The sequence below is a fragment of the Physella acuta genome, unplaced genomic scaffold, assembly GCF_028476545.2.
Source record: "Physella acuta isolate Inbredline_101_S28 unplaced genomic scaffold, ASM2847654v3 ptg000363l, whole genome shotgun sequence".
In the NCBI taxonomy this organism is placed as follows: Eukaryota; Metazoa; Mollusca; class Gastropoda; family Physidae; genus Physella; species Physella acuta.
Genome location: NW_026731882.1, coordinates 265,001 through 289,352, shown reverse-complemented (window position 1 = coordinate 289,352; position 24,352 = coordinate 265,001). Strand labels below are relative to the sequence as shown.

Below are 24,352 nucleotides of genomic sequence, written 5' to 3'. Positions count from 1 at the left end.
CAGTTTACTAAAACACGCAATAACGACTAAAATTCGTTTTCTTACAATCCTTTTTTACAATGCAAAAGTGTGACGGCACACCATATGAGCCCCCCCTCCCCTCATCACACACCATCACAAAATTACCGACCCCCCTTCCCCCTACGAGTGTGACGTCATTTATGGACGACCCCTTACCACTCAATACACAAAATATAACACATGCATCTGAAATATTTATAGTGTAAAGAATAAAGCTATGATAAATAATGGCATAACTTCTTATGTCCTTCAATTGTTTATGTTATTTTTTGACTAACTAGGGTAAGTATTTAAATTTTGTGCGGTGCTTAAATTAAGGGGGACATTTAAAATGTCATGTGCTTCTTTTAAGCTACTTGACAGTGACAAGGTTTTGGGATTAAGATTTATATTTGACAAATTCTAAGTTTGCGTTATCATTAGTTTTAGTCAAGGTGTTAAATTTTAGGGTTGCTACTATTATTAAAATTAGACTTTGGTTTAGTAATAAGTTTTATTTTTAGCTTTCACTTTCATATTAATGCTATATTTGGGTCTAGTATTACACTAGATGTATTACTAATACTAGGTATTTGGGTTCTGAGATAGGGTTATATGATGACTAGAGATCAGTTAGAGCCAGTGTTTGATTAGTGGAAAGTTTAGCATTAATGTTAGGTTAGCTAGTTTAGGTTTAAGGCAAAGTTATTCTTTAACTTAAGATTTATGTAAAGAGCCTCAATCCTGACATTTGGAGCTTGCTAACTATATTAACACTATGCTTAAATGTTTATAATAATTGTGTCACTACAACCACTATTTAACAGGCATATCATATATAAAAAAAACAATATTTTTAAGCCATCAACACCAAAGAATATTTCATATCGCACCACTTTTAATATTTTATAACAAATCCAGAACCTTTCACAGTGGTGTTTTATAAAACAGCCTCTGACCACTATCCTACCAAATATAATAAAACGAGCCGACCCGCGGCGTATCATACGCCGCTATTTAGTTGATTTATTTTCTACTTTTCAGTAATTCATAATTTGTGAATTCGACAGTACCAATGCTGCCACTGAAAATATTTGCTTTAAAACACTAACCCCCCTCCTTTCCCCTAACCCCGACCCTACACCCCCCCCCCCGTGAAAGCAGCCTCCTCTTAGTTACCTCCTGTAAGTTTAAAGTCGGTTCAAACTTAATTATCTGCCCCTAATAGCCGTCACTAAACCTGGCTGTACGGTTTGTAAACATTAACGTGACCACAGCTCAGCAGACCATGTGGGGGTGGGGTAGGGTGGTAGTGATAGTGATAGAGAGAAAGAGAGGGGACTGTAAGGAGGCGCTTGCAGCTTGTTTTCTAATGACTCGCAGAGGAGAATTATATATATAGATATGAAGGAATAATAAGCTAACCACTTTCGTGTTATATGTGCATAATCCTGCATTAGCCAATATACGTAATACAGGCAAATAAATTTAAGCTTACTCACAAGGGAGAAAGATGCTTCAGAATGTCTTTTAATTTCATATGATATTATTCTGGTATAGTCTGTGGTGTTACTGTCAAATTTAACTTCACTGGTGAAAACAGCTTTGTCTTTTTGCTCCCTCAATCCTTTGGTACATGATGTGATGCTGTCTCGTTGGTTATGTGGACTCAGTTTAATATACTCACTTAAAGTATACACTTTAAAACAAGAGGTTTCTATTAGAGGGTTTATTTAGCAAGCAAGCTCAATATTTTAAACATATTTACAGCTTTAAGTACATAGTAGGCCTATTTGTTTAAAAACACTTTGGATATAATTTAAATTACATACAACTGGCTTGAATCAAATACCTCACTGAAATTGCAAGTTAAGTTACGCTGTTGGTAAGTTACATGAAATACTGAAACAATTTTCTTTTGATTTTATTATATGTATAACTTTAAATAATTCCAGTGTATGATGATTTCTTATTTTATTTGTTTTTATTTACATGATCATTCATATTTTTACATCTTGATGTATTAAAATAGTAAAATTAGTCTGAATTTGAAAGAAAATGACCAAAAAAAAATTGACTTAAATGAATACAACATATATTGCGGGATTATAACATATCGATGGGATGACACGGCCTTGCAGTGGACTGCTAAAAAAAATATCCATAAATTAAAGAGACCAGGAGGTTGTTTTATATACAAATCATACGGTCATTGCCTTTTAAATTAGCAGGTCGGGAAATGATATGAGCACTTCTAGTACAAATTATTGCTCTTACCTTAAATATGTTTCATAGTTAAGCATAACTTAATATATACAGCAAGGTTTGGCAGTGTAACTATGATAGATATATATTAAACCAATTATTTCATGTATTTCTACACACAATACCACAAGTACTAACTTTGTCAATCGAGTAAAAAACTTAGGTGTTTAAATAAAAAGGTTATAAAATACAATTCAATCCTTTGCAATGCTGCAGTAAAAGCACAAATAGTAATAGAAATTATAAGTAGGGACACATTTGCATAGAAGAAATAACATATCAATATCACTTCTAAAGAGAAAAAAAAATTTAAAAAAAAGAAGAACATGAAATTTCCTCATATATTTATTATTTTACTGTAAATATGTCTATGTCAGGGGTCGGCAACCTTTTGAGGCGGGAGAGCCAAAAGTTACAATTTACAAAATCTCCCAGCTTTTAAAGAGCCACTTAGAAAGATATATTTTTTAATATTATGGTATTTGATTACAATTAGGTAAATAAAATTAAAATAAATTGGTTTAAGTAAGAAATAATAATTATATTCATATAAAACATACACATGTTTCGCACGATATTATGAAACTGGCGAGCCGCATCTTGACACCAAAAGAGCCGCATGCGGCTCGCGAGCCGCAGGTTGCCGACCCCTGGTCTATGTTCTTTGACTGAGTTAAACTGCAAAATAGTTTATCTCATTTTACTAAGTGAATAATAGCCAAATTAAATAAACGACATTCTATTTATATATTATTTATTATTTGCTTGAGTTTGAACACTAAAATGAAAAGGGGCATTGTGATAAATTATCTAAAAATATATATATTTTTAACTTGAATTAAAACCATGGGGGTAAAACAATCTTCTTATTACAGCCATTGGGAACTTCTGTACATGTACGTTTATGAGCACTGAAGCATGCATGACATACCATTACAATAAACATCAATTGCTTTTAAAGAGCAAGTGGCAGAGCTACTTTCTTGCCGAACCCATGGACACCCACAATTTGAACATAAATAAAATTTTAAATTGTATTTCAAAATATGTTCAAAATTATTTTGCCTTGATAGTGATTTCTTTTTTTTTTTCCATTTGTAGTTGTGGTCAAGTCATCATTATTCTATAATTGCTGATGTGTGGAGCATTTTAAAGAGGCATTTTACGCCTTTATATAGCCAAATCTAGCAAAGTGTTGACCATACCTTCCCTTCATTCGACAAGTTCAAGAAACATATGAACTCTACTTCAACTACCCAATGGATCTCTAGGTCTAAAGTGGATTCTTTAAAGATAAATGGGGGGGGGGGGGGAAACAAAACATCTGCCTAAATTGTTGAAAAAAAAGTAGGGCAAGACTAAAAATGGGAAGAGCCAATAGTATTATGGTTGGGGGAACACACAAATCAGCTTAATTACAATTTTTAAGTTTATTAACTACCTTAATTATTGTGTAATAAATATTAGTGGTACTATCAGAAGTAAATATTAGAGATTGAGTTACTGCATAAAAAAAATATTGAACATTTTCATATAAATTGGGTATCATAAACACATTATTTCTGTATGATTTTCTTTCAATAATAAGAAGGAATAAATAAGAAAATTGAAAATTTAGACTAGGGATCATGCACATATTATATAAAACAAAAAATGACACATTTTTTTCCCCACCATGTATCATATAGTGTTTTACTGCTTATAGCTGAATTAAAATAAAAAATATAGTTGAGTCGACTCATTTACTAACTACACAAAAGGCTAACACATTGTAAAGCTAAGAATAAAAATATCAATGTCTGTATGCTATAACTTTGCTAGATAACATCACCCTACCACATATAATACAATATATAACAAAATAATGCACCCCCCTCCATCAGTTCTTCATATTAATTATATAACATGTGCATGATTGTTACATACATATTTCAATAGATGTTTTAACATAAAATAAATATAAGCAGTAACATGCAGGTAATAACATAAGTAAAAGCTAATTCTAATCTACTGAGTGTGCAATCAACCAAACAAAAAAAAAAACCTAATCAATTAAACAGTTTCTATTTCATGTTATGCTTATTAAAGTAATGTTAGTTTTAATTTTGCCGTGTTGAAAATATTTAACCATGTTTTATTATATCTTTACATTAAAATACATGAGTTGTTTTCACTCAGGACAAACTACTAGAGTTTAAGATGAATGTAAGACTAAACAAAATTACTTGAACTTCTACTTACATTATTCAATTTACCTAAAAGCATTTGAATACAAATATTTAAAAGCTGTAATTTAATGGTAAAACATTACATACTAAGAACATAGTCTAATTATCAATTAGAAAAGCCTGTAATGTAAAATAATATATTAAATAAGGTGATATAATCTAATTTAATGTCAGTGATGCATTCCTTTTACACTATTTACTATGGAAGCACTAAGGATGAAACAAATATGTGAATTAACTTCAGAGATTTTTAAAAAAGCAAACCTCTACTCTACACAGACCAAAATCAAGAATAAAAATCCAGCTCCCATCCCCTACTTATGTTTTCAAATTTTTTACATATCTTCTTTTATTCAACTGCTGATTGACTGTGAAATACAAATTTGTAGAGTTGTTTGTGAGTGTTTCTATTGATACAAGAAGGATTGCCAGTGGAATCAAGCAGTAGCACATCATTAGCTAGACATGGTATTGTTTAACAGGTTACGTGAATAACAAAAATTCATCCTCAATTTTTAATTTAAGCAATTGCCCATCTAATACCTTGCAAATTTTGAATCATTTGTATTCAGAAAAAAAGATATCAGGTTTTTTTTTTTAACTTTCCCCCCCCCCCCCCCCCCCACCCCCATGAAATCACACTTAAGCCCAAAATACTCCCCTCAAATTTTTTTTTTTTTAAACATCAATGTATTACTAAAATTGTAACTGAATTTGGTCAACAAAAAGTATATTAATTTATTACAATTTTCAAAAACATTCTTTTAAATGTGAAACTACAGTTAAATGCAATAGTGCTACATTGCACTTTCTGAATACCCCCCTCCTTTCACACAATTCTGAACCTCTCTCCTCCCTATGAGTCTGATGTCATTTATATAAATGGCAAAGGCCCATCCATCATCTAAAAGTACTATTCCTACATTTCTGGTATTTGGGTTGTACCTTAATCGGCATTGCTCTCTCTAGCATTTAAAAAAAATATTCCACTTAGTATTTGCAATCAATATCGCTATGATCAAAACTATTGCAAGAATAATTAGTAAAGGTAGTTGCAACAACCAAGACATGTCAACAGCTTGAGCAGCTTCAACAATAGCTATTTACATGCAAATGTGTACAACAGTTTGCCTAAAGCTACAACTATTCTACATCTATTATTCGTGGTTTGTTGCATATGTGATCAAATTTTATAAATATAGACCTTGAAAACCTACATTAATCAAAATGAAACATTTGGAACATTATTTCCCCACCAGAGGCGTATACAGGTTTTCGTTGTAGGGGGAGCGAAATGAGCAAAAAAAAGTCGCCGAATTTTTAACACGTTCTATATACGTGTATTATATATATATATATATATATATATATATATATATATATATATATATAATTACTAGCTGTATGTCATTACTTCGCTATGATGTAAAATAAATTGAAAAGTAGCACTCTGGAGAAATAAGAAAAAAAACACAACGTAGGGCGACAAAACAATAATTGTGTCAATCTAAACATATATATATATATATATATATATATATATATATATATATATATATATATATATATATATATATATATATATATATATATATATATTTACACACTACAACCAAAAACAATGAACGTAACACAATCTGTCTTGTAATTCTTGTAAAAAAAAGTTCTTACATAATAATTCCTGGAAAATTATTTAAAACAAGTGAAATAGGGGAAATAATCATTCTCTTAATATAAATATGTATATATCTACACATTTAATTTTAAATGTCAAAACAAATAAATAATTACTTAAGAATAAAATAAAATTGTTTAACACTATTCGTGTTTACAAAATGTTTTTGTCTATAATCAGAATTTAATATATCGTCATCATAAATGCTAATGTATTACAGCATAATGAAAGTTTTTAAAATCAGAGTTGGTATAAAACCACACTTTTCGTTGTAATAGAAAAATATTCGGAATACAGCCCACATTTAACTAAGGACCGATCTTTTAGTTCAGAGCATATATTTTAATAAACTACTGCTTCTTTGTGTTCTTTAAAGATCATTTTTTAAACATAGTGATAGGTATGGGTTAGATCACTGTATTGATCACACACCTTTTTGCTGGTAATTGCAAAAACAATATTCACAGAGTTTTACGTTTAAAAAGCTAATTTTCTGGCGGCATGATACTTTGGTACATCATTACGCGTTTTTATACATGTACTTAACAGATCAGTTCGGGGTGAGTTGGGGGGTTCAAATTCATTCACCACTGTCCGTTCACTTTAGGTCAATTATCCAACCCAGTGTATACCTAGGTGTGACATTAATGTCGCTCTACACAATTGTCGTGGTGGGGTGTGTGTGTGTGTGTTGGGGGGGGGGGGGGGGGGAAGATAACCAACTCAGAGTGAACATAGCGTCAGTTTTTAGATGACTGTTCTAAACATACATATATGTTACACAAATATATATTACACAAATATATATTACAGAAATAGATTTAAATAAGTAGCAGTGGTATTATGACAATATTTTGTTTACAGAGGGGTCCATGGGGGATGGGGGTTGTAACTGTTTCATATAATTTGTAATCGTAATCACTATCGCCCAAACTGTAAGAATACTACTACTTCATCGTTATGACGTTGTTGGCCTTGTCAAAATTTCTCCACCACTAGGCAGTTTGCTCATAAGTAAATTTAAATAGAGATGCCACATCAGTTGTATTTGTTTCTGTATTGTAATTTTTTTTAATTAATCACACGATTCAAACTGTATATATAAAGTAATTATGTGTGAAGTTTTATGTATAACATTTTCTAATTCAATTATTCGTAAGCTAATACATTATACAGTTGCCTTAAACTTAACACCCCTCTTGCCAAGTGGTACTACCGTAGAGGTTTTTTAAACCTTGCAATGCATCGTAATGGTTATTTTTAGAATGGCAAACTGATGCAGCTGTTAATACGTGTTGTAAACGTAGACACTACTAAACTAGTACAATAATGCTTTATTGCTGCATGAAAAGAAATCTTGTGATTTACATAGATGTGCCGACCAAAACTATTTTTGTAACAAATATCATTGTTTAAAACTTTGAGTTTAAAAAGTTTCCAAAAAAGGCGCCACTTTACTGAAAATGGCCAGAGGGGGAGCGGCCGCTCCCCCTGCTCCTCCCTTGCGTACGCTACTGTTCCCCACCCTCTCTGATATTTGTTACACTCAAACTTTTAATTTTCACTTTCTCATATAGGGAGGACAGAGAAAGTATTATTATTGTGCACATAAATTAAATGGCGTTTTGACAGTTTAACACCTCCCTACTTTATTGTATATGGAATATAAAGGAGGTATTGTAATTGTGAAAAAAAATCTAATTGTGATTTTGATAATTGTTTTAATGTTTTACAAGCTTCCAGTGCAGGAAAAACTTAGTATTTGCAATCCTGTCCTTCTATGTGTGTGTGTGTGTGTGTAAACATGATAACTTGTATTGGTTTTATATTTCACTAGAATTTCACATACAAGCATTTGCTGGTTTCTGTAAACTTTTGAACAATATCCAGTATACCCAGTAATCGGAAATAGTACTTAACTCTTTATAGTGATTTCTGATAACTTGAATTGGTACTTTATTTGTGGTTTCTGAAATATTAACATACCAAATAACTTGAGTATTGTTAAATTATTTCAAGACTGGAATTAGTACATACGGCCATTTCTGATTTCTCAACTAAAGGTTATCAATGCTTCCTTTATAAAGTACTAATCTACTCTACTGGCTTGAAAAGTAGTTCAAAATCTATGTAAATTAAATAATTCTAATATTTTTAAAAATTATTTGAGAAAAAATGCCCAGCAATAAAATTATGGTTACATTTTAAAAATTAAAGCAGTTTGGGAACCTTAATTTTTTTTCATATTAACGTTCCCTAACGTGAGTTAGGTACCCATTATTAATTAACGGATTTGATGAACATATTTGGAATAATTAAGCCTGTGTAAGACTTTTTATACTAGCAATTAAAAAAAACCATTGTGATTATATTTTCCTCAAATTGACATTGAACTGTGTAGTCGTTAGTCCCAAAAAGAGTTAAGAACTAGGTTGAGAAGCTAACAAGTTAATGTTTTAGAAGAATCCTGATGTTACATTTGTAGGGTCTCTACTATCAATTATTAAACTGTATTTGAGGTGTTAGTTTATGGTATTTCTGAAGAAAACAGATACTATAGTAAAAAGATTCAAACATACTTAAGGATGTATAGCAGATGGTAGCTAAATATTATGATTGAAAATTGCACTACAGGCAGACTCAAAGTTAAAATATATAGTGACTACCAAGAAATAAAAAATTACTTACTTGGAAAAATAAAAACAGTATTTAGCACCAAATATTTGAAATAGTACATACTCTGTATACAGCGGAATAAATTCTGAAATTGAGATTAGAAATAGAAGGGAAAATTGACAGGAAAAATTACATTGAACTAAAAGAATTAATTTTCATAATTCTTTACCACCTGTGTACATGAGTAAGCATAAAATTGAAACCACATCTGTGTGAGATTAGGTTTGATTCATCCATTACATAAAAAAAGAAGTGAGTCATTAGAAAAAAATTGCATTAATTTTAAAGCTATAACTTTCTCTATCTATTGCCTTAGAACAACCATTGTATTTTATTAAGTTTCAGTATCCATGACATCTAAGAGCATTATTTTAATTTTTAATACTATTAATTATTATTATAATTAGGCCTGGCTTATCAACAGGCACTTAGATAAGTGAAATAATAAATGGATAACAAATATTGCAAAATGGCACTTCATATGTTTATTTTCAAACAATTAAATATGTGTTTGATTCACACATAACTATTATAGTACATTTTCAATTAAAATATATCAATATATCATAAAAATATATATATATATATATATATATATATATATATATATATGTAACTAGTGTAGGCCTAGTTACTAGTCACTATTGTTAAGAACGCAATAGTGCAGGTGTTGGACTGATAAGCCAACTGATAACGATCATAAAGCCACGGCGTATTTTGGGAAGGATACGACAAGCCGCTGTCAACTTTGACACGACTTGGCTGATGTAACAGTGCAGGTGTTCTATTGATCGGACTGATGAGACAACTGCGTAGTAATCGGAAGGCGAGATATTCGGATTGAACATAACTATGATAGAACCGAATACGATTACGAATACGAAGGGGATATATAGGAAGGCGAGAGTTGAGAACTGAAGCCGAACTGTAGAGACATGATCAGTGAGGATCAGTCAGTGGCAGTATCAAGTTGGTTACTGAACGTTGTAGACGTATTGTGTTAATAAGGGACGATAGACATGTGCATTCGGTTATGTGAAGACTAGTGAGGACAGTGGGGGTCAGTTGACTCATTATATTATTGTGAAGCATTTCTTTTTGATTCATGTAATAAAAGGATCAATGGTAAACCTGCATCTTCGAGTATCTATATTGTGGTCGATGTTGTGTAGAATGAGTAAATACACTCGTTAACATTTGGCACTACAAGCAGATAGACATCGTTACATTTGGCGTTGTCGAGCAGAAGATGCAACTAGCCTCGGTCACATTTGGCGCTGCGAGCAGGGTCACATTTGGCGCTGCTGGCAGGATGATTCAATTAGACTCGGTCACATTTGGCGCTGCGAGCAGGGTGAGTCAATTAGACTTGCCGCTTTAGGCACCCATAGTCAACCTAGTTCATAACTGTGTTTCGTGTGTGTGAATTCGGACATTCAGGAACAGTGAAAATTGAGGAACGAGGAAAATTTTTCATACATACACGGTAGGAAAGGTCTTCTTTTTTTTTTACTCAAGGAATAAAATGTCTACTCTGGACGAGAAGCAGACCCATATTGTGGTCCTGCCCAGAGAGTCCCACATTAACAAATTTTACGGGGACGGTGATCCAACTTTAACCAACAGGTTCAGTGAAGAGGTCAAAGCGGCCTGGGCCTCGAGATACATGTCACCAGAGGAAAGATTAAGACTGCTGATGGGCAGTATAGGAGAGACGGTTAGGGCAGAGGTCAAATGCCACGATAAAACCATCCAATCAGATCCAGATAAGGTGCTGGATCTAATTATGGAGACCTTTGGGGAGAGACGGTCGGGATCGCAACTGCTATCGGGGTTCGTAGGCTTAAAGCAGAGAATGGCGGAGAGTGTGATGGAGTATTCACACCGAATGAACAGGGCCTTTGATTCGGTAAAGGGCAAAACACCTGACATTGATGTACGCCTACTGAGGGACCATTTCATCGAGGGGCTAGCAACCCCGATCGTAAGGAGAGAGTTGAAGGAAGAGGTCTACAAAGACCCACAGTTGACCTTCCTTCAGGTCAGGAACTCAGCGATCCGCAGGTCCGAGGATGAGGACCAATCGAACTGTTCGGTAGACAAAGTCTCTGTGCCGGAACAGAAACAATCCCCACCCACAGGGACCGGCACGGTGGAAACCATGATGGCTCAACTGTTGGCTCACCTGGATAAGGTTGACCAACGATTGGAGAGGTTAGAAAGCAGGTCAACAGCTGAGAATCAGGGCAAAAACGGGACAAAACAGAGACAGGTTGGACAGCCGCGACCTGCCGGTCCATCGCTCCGGTGGACGGCTGACGGTAGACCAATTTGCTTGTCCTGCTCACAACCCGGACATATGGCACGGTACTGTCCGGTGAAACGATCGCACTCTGTAAGGCAGGGTCAGGCTACAGAGGGGCGAGGTTATGGCCCAAGAAACAAAATGATGGGAGTCTGTCCCGAAATGGTGATTACGATTGGGGACATCGCGGTGAAGGCAATTGTGGATACAGGCTCCCAGGTGCCGACAATTACGGAAAATTTTTACACCAAATGGATGAAAGGAAAAGACCATAGGTTAAGGTCTGACACATGCATGCGCCTGACGGCAGCTAACGGACTAACCATTCCATACTGCGGTTATTTTCTGGCGGATGTCGTGGTGGCGGGACATAGGTTGAAGCAGGTTGGGGTGTTCGTTACGAAACAAAACCTAGAGACAAATGTGTCAAATATACCTTGCCTGTTGGGCATGAATATTCTTGGCCAGTTGCCAGAATTTCTTACAAATATTGTCGGATCGACCACACCAGGTCGGGGATCCAAGTTGGCCAGGTTTGCCAAGACCAGAGGAAGGATATCAGTCCCGGCAAACACGGTCAAGGCAGTCACATTACAAATTGGTGATAGAAGCGTGAATGGTGATGTGATGATAGAACCATGTGGCGCCGCACTGAGGGCAGGCGTCGTGTTACTGCGGACATACACATCAGCGGAAAATGGACTAGTTCAAGGATTAGTGGCAAATGTTTTGGATGAGGAAATTTTTATACCGCCTAACACTCTGGTAGGAGTACCACAGAACGTCGAGGTACAAAAGTCGGCACAGTGCATCGAACTGATCAATACCAGCAGTAATGAAGTAACAATTAGGTCGGTCAATGTGACGGCCGAGGTGAAGAAAGAGGATGGCCGATCATATACATTCCCGGAAACGGAGGACCCAAAACTAAAGGAATTGCTTAATAAGTACAGGGATATATTTGCCTCGTACGAGGGTGATTTGGGTTACACGGAAGTAATAAAACACCAGATACCCTTACTACAAGACAAGCCTGTGGCGCAACCTTATCGAAGATTACCACCAAGTCACTACTCGGCGGTGAAAGCACACCTGAACGATCTACTAAAAAAGGGAATTATTACAACCAGCACTAGCCCGTATGCGGCACCGATAGTAGTGGTAAAAAAGAAGTCAGGGGAGATAAGACTGTGTTGTGATTACCGGAAATTGAACAATATCACAAGAAGGGATGCATTCCCCTTGCCTCGTATTGATGAATGTCTTGATGCGTTGGGGGGAGCAAGATTTTTTTCTACCTTGGATTTGGCTAGTGGCTACCACCAAGTGGCCATGCACCCCAACGATCAACATAAGACTGCATTTATTTCTCCACTAGGACTGTACGAGTGGACCCGTATGCCGTTTGGTCTAACTAATGCGCCTGCTACATTCCAGCGAGTAATGCAGAGTGCTATGAGTGACTTTCTATTTCAAATAATGTTGGTGTACTTGGATGATATACTAGTTTACTCAAAAACTTGGGAGGACCATCTAGAAAGATTAGAACAAGTGTTTCTCCGTCTTAGGGAGATAGGAGTAAAGCTGAACCCAGACAAATGCTGCTTCGGTCTGAAATCGGTACATTTTTTGGGTTATGTGATTTCGTCGGATGGCATCGCCACTGACCCAGATAAAATTGCAGCTGTTAAAGAATGGAAACAGCCAACAACCACAGTAGAGGTCAGATCATTCTTGGGCTTTGCTTCCTATTATAGAAAATTTGTACCTGGTTTTGCAAAAATTGCCGCACCATTGCATGACTTGGTAAACAAAATGACAAAGAAACACAGTAAGGAGAAAAAGAAAGGCAAAACACAACGGATAGGTGAATTATGGACTGAGGAATGCCTGAACTCGTTTAAGCTACTGAAAAAGGCTTTGACAGAGGCGCCGATATTAGGATACGCAGACTTTGACAAGCCATTTCGGCTAGAAATTGACGCCAGCTCTAAAGGTCTGGGAGCTGTGCTATCACAACAACAAGAGCAAAGTTTCAGGGTTATTGCGTATGCCAGTCGAGCTCTGAAGGAATCAGAGAAGAACATGATAAATTACAGCGCCATGAAACTAGAACTTTTGACATTAAAATGGGCTGTGACTGAAAAATTCAGGGACTATCTATTAGGTGCTAAATGTGTGGTATACACTGACAATAACCCCTTGAGTCACCTAAAGACAGCAAAGTTGGGATCCATCGAACAGCGATGGGCAGCAGAATTGGCACTCTTTGACCTAGAGATAAAATATCGCCCGGGGCGGTCCAATGGCAATGCGGACGCCTTATCAAGGAATCCTTACGAGAGACCGGGCGATGAGGAAGAAACGCTGACAGGAATATGTGAGGTCAGAGCGTCAACAGATATCCCTCACGGGGTGCAAGTGATGCAGAACGGACAGACCGGGGTGGAGCACATTTCCACAGAGCCCGGACATATGGACATTAGTGATTTTAATTGCCTTAATAATAAAGAGATACGAGATGCCCAGAGAACGGATAGCGGGTTACAGCCGCTATTGAAATACGTCCAGGAACAAAAATTCCCAAGAAGAAGGGAAAGAGAACAATTTGGTCGAGAAACAAAGAAAATACTGAGTCAGTGGGACCGTCTCAGTATAAAGGATGGTGTTCTCATGCGGAGAATTCATGACCAAATAGATGGGACAATACACCAGGTGGTGGTGCCTGGACAGTTACGAGAAGAAGTGCTAAGGTTGGCACATGACAGGGCAGGACACCAGGGTCAGGACAGGACGCACAAAATATTACGACGAAGGTGTTACTGGCCCAATATGGAGATGGAGGTCAAACGCCATTGTGAGGTTTGTGTGAGGTGTCAGCATGCGAAAATGCCAGTTGTCAAAATGAGACAGCCATCAGGACACCTACTAGCGACAAAACCACTAGAGATTGTGGCTATGGACTTTACGTCGTTGGAGCAATCATCGGATGGGACGGAACATGTGTTGGTAATGACTGATGTATTCACCAAATGGACTGTGGCGGTGCCCACACGAGATCAGACTGCCAAAACAGAGGCAAAGGTCTTAATAGAACATTGGTTCATCAAATATGGCATACCAAGACAATTACACTCTGACCAAGGAAGGGCCTTCGAGTCAGAAGTAATTAACCAACTGTGCAGCCACTACGGGATCAACAAATCTAGAACAACCACATTTAATCCGAAAGGAAACGGACAGTGCGAGCGGTTCAACCGCAGCATGCATCATTTGCTGCGTACGCTAGAACCTGAACAGAAAAAACGTTGGCCTGATTTTCTCCCAGAGTTGGTATATCTATACAACTGCACCCCCCATGCCACAACCGGCTTTTCGCCACACATGTTACTGTTCGGACGGGAGGCTCGACTCCCTCTTGACTTGTTCCTAGGAAAAAAGGAGAGTATGACTGGCTCATACACCGCACTGGAATATGTGAATGAACATATGAGACGAATTAGAGAAATGTACAGGGTAGTACAGGAAAGACTAGAACATGAAGCACGGCGAAGGGAACCGCCGGTACAGACAAAGGACCCGCCACTCAAACTGAACGACAGGGTATTACTGCGTAGCCACCCGTTAGGCAGAAACAAAATCCACGACCTCTGGGGACAGGAGATATGGCAAGTCGTGGAGATGCCTAAAGTAGCAGGTGGCCCCTTTAAGATAAGACCCATCAATCACACCAAACCGGATCGGTGGGCGAATATTGCTCAATTAAAGAAATATTGGGATAGGCAAGAAGAGCATTTACATACAAGGAAACCTAAGACAATTAGGGAACCGGAAACTATAACGGAAATTCACATACCCATCCCGGAACCAGGTCACCATCAACAGCACAACAGCGATACACAAGTGGAGGATAACGGCAACAAAGAGGATCCCGTTCCTCCCAGAAGCAGAGAGACAGTAGACCATCAGATAAGTGGTCCGCGGAGAAGTTTGAGAAACAGAAAGAATACGAAATTTTTCGTCAGCAACCATCAATTCTTTCATGGTCGCGCTGGTATGAGAACAGACTGTTCAAAAAGTTATAAAAGTGAACTGGTGAAGGCACCAAACGAAAAAAGGTGGATGTGAATTCTAGAACTGCTTTGTGTCTGAGGAATATGATGAAGACACATTTGATATGTGAAATAGGGATAACTGTCAATCTTTTACGAATGTGACGACATTGACAGTGAATGGAACAATACATTTTTTTACGATGGTGCGATTGACATTTAAGAAGTGCACCTACCAAGCGTTGTTTGTGGTTGAAAACACACAAAAAAAAGGCGGCGGTGGATGTAACTAGTGTAGGCCTAGTTACTAGTCACTATTGTTAAGAACGCAATAGTGCAGGTGTTGGACTGATAAGCCAACTGATAACGATCATAAAGCCACGGCGTATTTTGGGAAGGATACGACAAGCCGCTGTCAACTTTGACACGACTTGGCTGATGTAACAGTGCAGGTGTTCTATTGATCGGACTGATGAGACAACTGCGTAGTAATCGGAAGGCGAGATATTCGGATTGAACATAACTATGATAGAACCGAATACGATTACGAATACGAAGGGGATATATAGGAAGGCGAGAGTTGAGAACTGAAGCCGAACTGTAGAGACATGATCAGTGAGGATCAGTCAGTGGCAGTATCAAGTTGGTTACTGAACGTTGTAGACGTATTGTGTTAATAAGGGACGATAGACATGTGCATTCGGTTATGTGAAGACTAGTGAGGACAGTGGGGGTCAGTTGACTCATTATATTATTGTGAAGCATTTCTTTTTTATTCATGTAATAAAAGGATCAATGGTAAACCTGCATCTTCGAGTATCTATATTGTGGTCGATGTTGTGTAGAATGAGTAAATACAATCGTTAACATTTGGCACTACAAGCAGATAGACATCGTTACATTTGGCGTTGTCGAGCAGAAGATGCAACTAGCCTCGGTCACATTTGGCGCTGCGAGCAGGGTCACATTTGGCGCTGCTGGCAGGATGATTCAATTAGACTCGGTCACACACACATATATATATATATATATATATATATATATATATATATATATATATATATATAATGAATTGAAACCACTAAGTTTTAAACATTCCATTAATCAGATCACCATGAAACTTTGGGAAGTTGTTGAGTACACACCAGATAATGTTTCTGCCATTAAAAAATTTAAATATCAGAGGGATGATGCCATGGATGTAGCGTGCAGTTAGGCTCAAGTTTCTCAGTGGCCATCTTAAGACTAATTAAGTATCCTATTCAAAGGGGTCAGAGATACTACTTGAATTAGTGGTCAGAATGCACTTTGTGAGGCCTGGGGTATCATAGGTTCCCTCATGAGCACTATGGTGCTGACATTAGTTTAAAGAGTGCTCTACACTCAGAATACATTAAGTTACTGCAATTGATGACTATAAACAAAACCATATGTGACACTTGGCATTCCTGTTGAAGTGTAACTTGGATGTTTTACACCACCCTTGTTGAGGATTTTCAACATATCCTCAAGGTTTTCAAAGAGCATACCCAGAGGTGAATGGGGGTGTGGACAAACTCGCATCCCAAAACTAAGATCCAAAAATCCAGTGCCGGCATTATTTACATCTTAAGGAAAACCTCCTAACAGTTGGGCCAGTTTAGCAAGTAGGACTAAATTTATTTCTCCCATGGACAAATGCATGTTGCCAGCTAACGAATTGGAAAAACTTTAAATTTATTGGCACAGTTCTACGCACATGACAGAAAAAAAAACATGTGTATATCCACATGCACCCCAAGTAATAAATATATTTAGAATTAGTATTAAAATTGAAATTAATAAATACGTTTAGATAAAAATGAATATAATCCTTGAAATTGTCCTTAAATGTACCTATTCAGAGATCACAACAAGTGATTGGTAAGCTAACATGTACGTATATATATATATATATATATATATATATATATATATATATATATATATATATATATATATATATATATATATATATATATATATATATATATACCTATGCTGATGGTCATAAGAACAGAAAGGTATTGAAGTTGTTTTTTAGCTTTAAATTATTCACTTCAATTCAATCTTATTAATATGTGTTATTCCAGACGCTTATTAAGCTCTTACCTTCAAATTAATATTAAAACTTTAAAGTTTTTATTTTTTGGATAAACAGACCTAGCTTACATCTGCATAGTTATATAAGTGCAGCAAACTTTTGCAAAGTTAGAAATTAGCAATATCAAACAAAATGTCTTTTAATAGTAGAAAAATGAGTCTCAATAGTAGAAAAATGAGTCTCGATTATAGATGTGTGATCTACTTATGCAATCTTTGTCTAGGGTGAGCTAAGGTGCAAGGCTTAGGGGTAGGATGTAGCACTATATTTAGTATAAATGTGCACTTACTACATGTAGACGAAGGTTACCATTTAAAGTATTTGTGGTTGTGTCTAGATTTAGTGTCTGTACACAAAACCTATTGACACGATTAATTGTTTGATAAAAATTAGAATTAAAAATCAAAAGCTGTATAGGTTACACAATAATAATGACTTCATTTTTTATAGAGAGGAAAAATTATACACCTTATTTATTTGTCTAATTTTAGAAGTGTATGCGGATACACCGAAAAATAATATATTAAGTATTAGAATTGTGGTTGAGGTTAGGACTATTAGGGTTCCTACACCAAAGTAAACTTAAAATTCCAGGAGAATTCCAGGAGTTTTTCCAGGAGAAAAACCAAAATTTCAGGACATAATTTAAAGTTTTAACGACTGAACACCCCCCCCCCCTCTACTACTGAGAAACATATTAAGCCTAGCAATCATAGCAATACCCCATTGTCAAGTGACCAAACCCCTCTCCATCTCACTAATGTCAGCCTCTGTACTAACAATGTCAATAATAATAAACAAACAGAACTGCTGAAACCATGATTTATCTTTTAAAAATGGATCTGTATCATGATTTAAATGGAAATCTTCAAAAGTAAATAGCCTACTGTATTTTTAGCTTTTTACCATTTGATGAACAAGATATAGCCTACTAGAAATAAACTGTACTTTGAAAATAAAACTTGAAAATATAAAACATTTCAGCCAAAAATAGAATATAGTTTTCTGAAAAGTAACCTCAGTTGTTGTTTTTTTTTTTAAATTGCCAGTAGCATATCCACCCCCCCCCCCCTCAGCTAGACACGGGGGGGGGGGGTAGCACAGGGTCAGTTTGAGTTCATCTAAGCTTACCGTTGGCCTGTAGTATACTGCTGATGACATCACTAGGGGGTCACACAGAGTTCACTTCATATACCCAACCAGTGCTTTCCCCCAGCTTCCTCCACCCTGTCTTGGGAAATAAACTGATGAGGGATGGGAGGGTAGTAGTATTACAACACACATGTAAATAGAAAGTAGATATAGGGCCTATCGGACTATGTTTAAATACTTTCAAATTAGCTGGGCAAAAACTAAATTTGGGCCTACTTGAAATTTTTAATTAAAAAAAATGAGCAGCACTCACTCATAAAAGTGAGAAAAAAAATTAAACCAAACCTACAGGTTAAAAACAGCTATATATAGGTTTATAATTTGAAAAATATGCTGTGTATGTGCAGAATTGACAAAGCAGAACATTTTACTGGGGGAGGTCAGATCTGATTACCTAGAGATCTAACGCACGAAAAAAATATGCGCTAAAATTATCCATGCGAGTAAAATTTCAGGACATTTTACAAAATTTCAGGAGTAATGTTAAAATTCCAGGAGAATTCCAGGAGTTTTCTGGATTTTTACAATTCAAGGAGAATTCCAGGACATCCTGAAATTTCAGGAGGCCGTGGGAACCCTGTTAGAGGTTTTATTTTGGTTTAAATTTCAGTCTCTGGATAATTTCTGTATCCGGCTAAATTTATAAATGATAAAAAAGCTGATTTCCATGAAATTTTGTATTTTGTTAAATTTCTGTTTTTGTATCTGTTTATGTATCCATCAGGTAAAATTTCCATATCCTGTTATACTACAGACTCTGGATAAAAATCTGTTTTCAATGACATTTTTCATTTCAGGCTATATTAGTCTAAATGAAATTTGGTTGAAAATTTTTTTGTTTATAAGTAACTTTACACTTTTGGAACAAGGCTTCAAACAAGTCATCTTGCCTCTTACAGATGCCAAAAAATAGGTACCTACAGTACAATCCTATGAGGATATATATATGAATTGCTAAAGCATATAGCACTTCCTATATTTCTCTATTCTTCTATTAGAAAAATGTAGGAAGAACCTATAAATTATTATTTGTAAAAAAAATAAACTTATGTTGAATAACTGATTATTCATGGGATTTTTTTCATCTTTCAGGACTTTCAGGGTATGTCATCAGTAGTTAGATATTTTTTTATTTATTTATATCACTGACTCACTGATAGTGACACTATATGGATCTAGGCATAATCAGGCCTGATGGAATCTTTTTGAAATAGGGGTTTTAGGTTACTTGTGTTTAACTAAGTCATGAATAAATAGACTAAACGTATGGCAGCCCTAATTTCTAACCATAAAAAAAAAACTAGACTTAACATTACAATACTACTAAAAACCTAACACACCTTAGTTTAGGCCTATTTATTTTTTGGAATCTATTGTCGGACATCAGTAATTAAATTAAATCATTAAATCCAATTTAATGTGATGATACTGTACTGATAAAGCCATAGAGGTAATCTATCGTTTTAGGAATGTAAAATCGTTCGACGCTAGTATAGTAATTAGTAATATAATAATATATTTAAATATTTAAACGAAGCATCTATTCCCTAGCCGTATTAGGGCTATTCACAGTCGTGACTGTTTTTAATAGATTTTATGTTAAAAACACCAAATTAAGCTGTTGTATGGTCGAGTGGAAATGTGGGTGGCTGCTGTGCTGGAAAGTGCGGGTTCGAACCAGCCTTGTCTTTTTACACTAAATGTATGCCCCCTATTTCAAAATAATTAATACAGATATTCCCAACCGGCTGGGAATAGCCTTGGCCATACTTAAATATATTATGAAAGAGAGGTGACTCATTAATTAAATTTTAGTAATTATTTCACATTTCTAGCAGGATTTATGTTTTAAAATTACAAAAATGTTTCAAAGTTTCATTCATATAGATCTACTTATTTTTTAACAATTTTATTTAAACTTTTCAATAATAATTAAAAATTAGTGGTTTTCATTAAATGCAACCAAGCTCATTGGACATTTACTTTAGCAGATGATCTTGTTGGAATTTAAATAAAATGTGTAATAGATCAATTCTAGTTGTCGCACTTTAAGCAGCCATATTAGTAAAAGTTTTTTGGTAAAATTATAAATCTAGTTAGAGATTCAGGTAAAACCACACTAATTTACATATATATTATATACTATAGTATAGTATAGCCCATAGGAAATCTTGCTCTTAAACTGCTTAAACACTGCTGCTTAAAGTTAATTTCTGGCGTATACTCACCGTATAGGCCTATTCCACTATAAAAGTGACTATATTGATATATTTAGGAATTGATTTTGATTTATTATTCAATTATCCATAACATTTGACAAAAATATATCATAATATATTTTTTTTTTAAAGCTAGGCCTATATGACAATAATTGATAATAATGAGTCACCTTTTTTCACACTACTCTACAACTAACATGGTCTCGGCAGATTTTATCAAACGTTCCATAGAGTACTCAGTACCCTGACCTGATTCTGAGGATATCATTAAACTACTCGGAAAAAGATTTTTCACCCCAACGTCTCCACCTAGTCGGCAAAAGATAGTTCTGCGCATGCGCAGTGACCTATGGCTAGGGTTATGGTTAGAGATAGGGTTGGGGCTTGGATTAGGGTTAGGGTTGGGGATAGGGTTGGTGATAGGGTTAGGGTTAGGATTAGGGTTGGTGTTAGGGTTCTGCGGTTGTAAACACACGCATGCGCAGTACCATCGAAAACATCGCCGCGAAGGCAAGTCGTAGTTTCTCTCCATTGCGCATGCATATCTTTTTCTGGTTAGTATCGGCCATCATTAATAATAAATTAAGGTAATCTATCGTTTTGGGTACGTAAAATCACCCGCAGCTATTAATGTACGAAAACGTTACCTCATTGTCAAGGCTTAAATAGAAGTATAGTGGGATATGTTTGTGTCAAATATTATATATAAATAGATAATAAACCTAAATCAATGGTTAAATATATCAATATAGCCCAGAAATTAACTTTAAACAGCAGTGTCTGTGAGCAAGATTTGCTATATAAACAGCAGCCATTTGTAAAATAGAGTGGCTTCCCCCTGAATCTCGCGCTATAACTTTATAAAAATAAAACTTAAACAAGATGGCTGCTATAGTAATTGAGCATGGTTGCATCTGTTGGAAACATCACTAGTCTTCATTTATTACTGAAAAGTTTTAATTCAATTGTTAAACAACAGGTACATAGGCCTAAATGAAACAAGGAAACATTTTTGTATTTGAAAAAACATAAATCCTCCTCAAAATGTGAAATAATTATTAAAATTTAAGGAGTCACCTGTTTTTCACATTACAAGTTGCGGGCGATTTTACGTAGGCTACCTAAAACGATAGATTACCTAAATTAATTAAAATTGTCATTCACATTCAGTATGGTTCAGATAATTTATTAATTAATATTAATTAATAATTATGTTCCTCCTCCACCCCTGAATCCTCAGAGATTAAGATCATTAAGATTATTAGATTAAGAATGACTTGATCTAGATTTTAGGCCTAGAGTCTAGAATTTAATTAAATTAGTACATTTTAAACCACTTTCTTCTTTGGTCCTTTCTTCGCCATGGGCATTTGATCACAGACCGTTTTACCTTGGCTTTACCTTTGCTTTGCGGCTTTGTTACAAAGAAAGGCTTTGTTTTGTAAACTGACACTGGCACTGCCTTTGTTAAAATGTTAGATTTAGCAACATCAAAATGTGTATCAATAGGTCTAATAATAACCAATAATCTTGTGATTGCTAAAATGAAGTCATATCAATACCATTCTTAGATGATGAATCGTCTGACCAACAATTTTTGGTAAACTATCGATTTTTTGATTCGTCTACTTTCGATTTCATTGTTTATGATGTAGCACATTCCAAAATGGCTGCCTGTACCGTGTTGTTGTGTAGTTAGTAATGGGTTATTAAAAATGACTCTCCGGATCACGTGACGCGGAAGCAAAATCGGGTAAAGGTCCATTTCAAAGTGAAATGAAGTGTATAGGTTTAATGAGGGTTTATAAACATGTGCTCATAACCTAATTACCTTTTTGACGAACCTGGAGCATTCGAGAGAAAGTATATCTTAATTCTTAATTAGCGCGTGTTTCGAGCTTAATAAATTATAAACTGTGAGCAGAGCCGGCGTTAAGAATACGCGGGGCCTAGGGCCAACCATCCGCGCGGGGCCTTTCCATTATATATATATATATATATATATATATATATATATATATATATATATATATATATATATATATATATATATATATATCAGTGGCGTAGCGAGGTCGGGTGTCACCCGGTGCGGCACTTAATGGTGTCACCCCCCCCCCCCCCAGAGGCATAGAGACCCTTCCCAGGGACAAACTTTCAAACTTTCGATTTGCACCCCCCCCCCCCGTCGAGTTTTCGATTTGCACCCCCCCTCGAGTTTTTCTCTATATATTTTGCTATTTTTTGCCTTGGTGTCACCCCCCTAAATGGTGTCACCCGGTGCGGTCCGCACCCCCCGCCCCCCCCCCCCCCTCGCTACGCCCCTGATATATATATATATATATATATACATATATATATATATATATATATATATATATATATATATATATATATATATATATATATATATATATATATATATATATATGTATGTATAAAGGCCTATATAATGTGATGTACACATAATAACACAAATGTTTTGGAGTTTAAAAGCTAATGTCAAAATTTCCACTATAATAACAGATTTTTATCTCTCCCATGTATTAACCCAATGTTCGTAGTTTTTTTTTTTCCTTTGCTAAGATATTAAATCACTTTTAACAGTTATGTAACTCATACCAAATCACTTAAGAAAATTTAATCAAGTGCCGAATAATTAGGAAAATAAAGTTTACAATACAGCGAACTCGGCCTGATGAATCAAAACAGTATAGACTTCAAAAAATTTGTTTAGAATTCATACAATATTTTAAAACCAAAATCATTATTGTCTTAATTATTGAACGGGCGAATCCTTAAGGTGACACAACATAACAACAGTTTTAACTTTCTTCCAAAAAATAATAATAAATCACTCTGTTTAATGCCGCCTGATATAGATCCTAAGCCCCCCCCCCCCTTTTCGTCGCCCTCCTCCCACCCCTCTGCACGCAACTGAATGTTAATTTTGTTATACCAAGACAAGTAGGCCTACATATAGAGTTTCTTCCAGGCATCTCTTCGGGGGGGGGGGGGGGGGCAAGGCCACCCCCCCCCCCGAAAACAAATGAAATTTATATAATTTATAGAGAAAATATATACTTTTAACAGTGTCCGCCCCCCCCCCCCCCCCAGAAGAAAGTCTACCGCCCCCCCCTCCCCGAAAATTTCAAGTGCCCCCCCCCCCGGAAAAAAAAGTCTGGAAGAAACACTGTGCATATACGACATTATACGACATCTACAACAAGAAAGTCAGGACTAGAGTTCATCGGGTCACTAACTGTCTACTATAGACATCCCGTCTGCTCACTAAAAGGAAGTCTTCATCGGTCCGTATACAATAGGGTATCTCTTTACGTCGTGGGCTAATTCTCGACCGCCATCTCCAGTCAGCTCAGGTCAAATGCCAGGCGACCGTACCCTACTCAAAGGGAGGTGTGACACTATTTTTGTATCGAATTACGGCCTGTCCCAGTTCAGGTGAGACTCACCAACATAAACCGTGGCCTCAGTTATAACAATCAACAACGTCGGCTTTCGACCATTTAGTTTTTCCCATTTGAATTCAGAAACAATTTTTTTAAGTTTACGAACTAATTCAGATAACAATGACATTGCTGAAGCGCGGGGCCCCTTCAAGCGTGGGGACTATGGCGACCGCCCCGTTCGCCACCCC

At 36.0% G+C, this 24,352-nt stretch overlaps 1 protein-coding gene across 4 annotated transcripts in view; it reads right to left on the bottom strand.

Moving 5' to 3' along the window:
- The window catches only part of LOC131941502 (uncharacterized), a 30,434-nt gene extending 8,080 nt beyond the window's left edge, over positions 1-22,354 (bottom strand). For 2 of the 4 annotated variants that reach the window (XM_059300771.1, XM_059300773.1), the window contains exons 1-4: positions 22,257-22,354; positions 18,455-18,567; positions 8,857-8,929; positions 1,503-1,699 (exon numbers count right to left, since the gene is read on the bottom strand). In XM_059300771.1, the coding sequence (XP_059156754.1) occupies positions 1,503-1,699; positions 8,857-8,929; positions 18,455-18,484 (300 nt within the window). In that variant the 5' untranslated portion in view covers positions 18,485-18,567; positions 22,257-22,354. The remainder of the gene's footprint in view (positions 1-1,502; positions 1,700-8,856; positions 8,930-18,454; positions 18,568-22,256) is intronic. The other 2 variants (XM_059300772.1, XM_059300774.1) reach the window with 2 other exon arrangements.
- Positions 22,355-24,352: the final 1,998 nt, after the last annotated feature.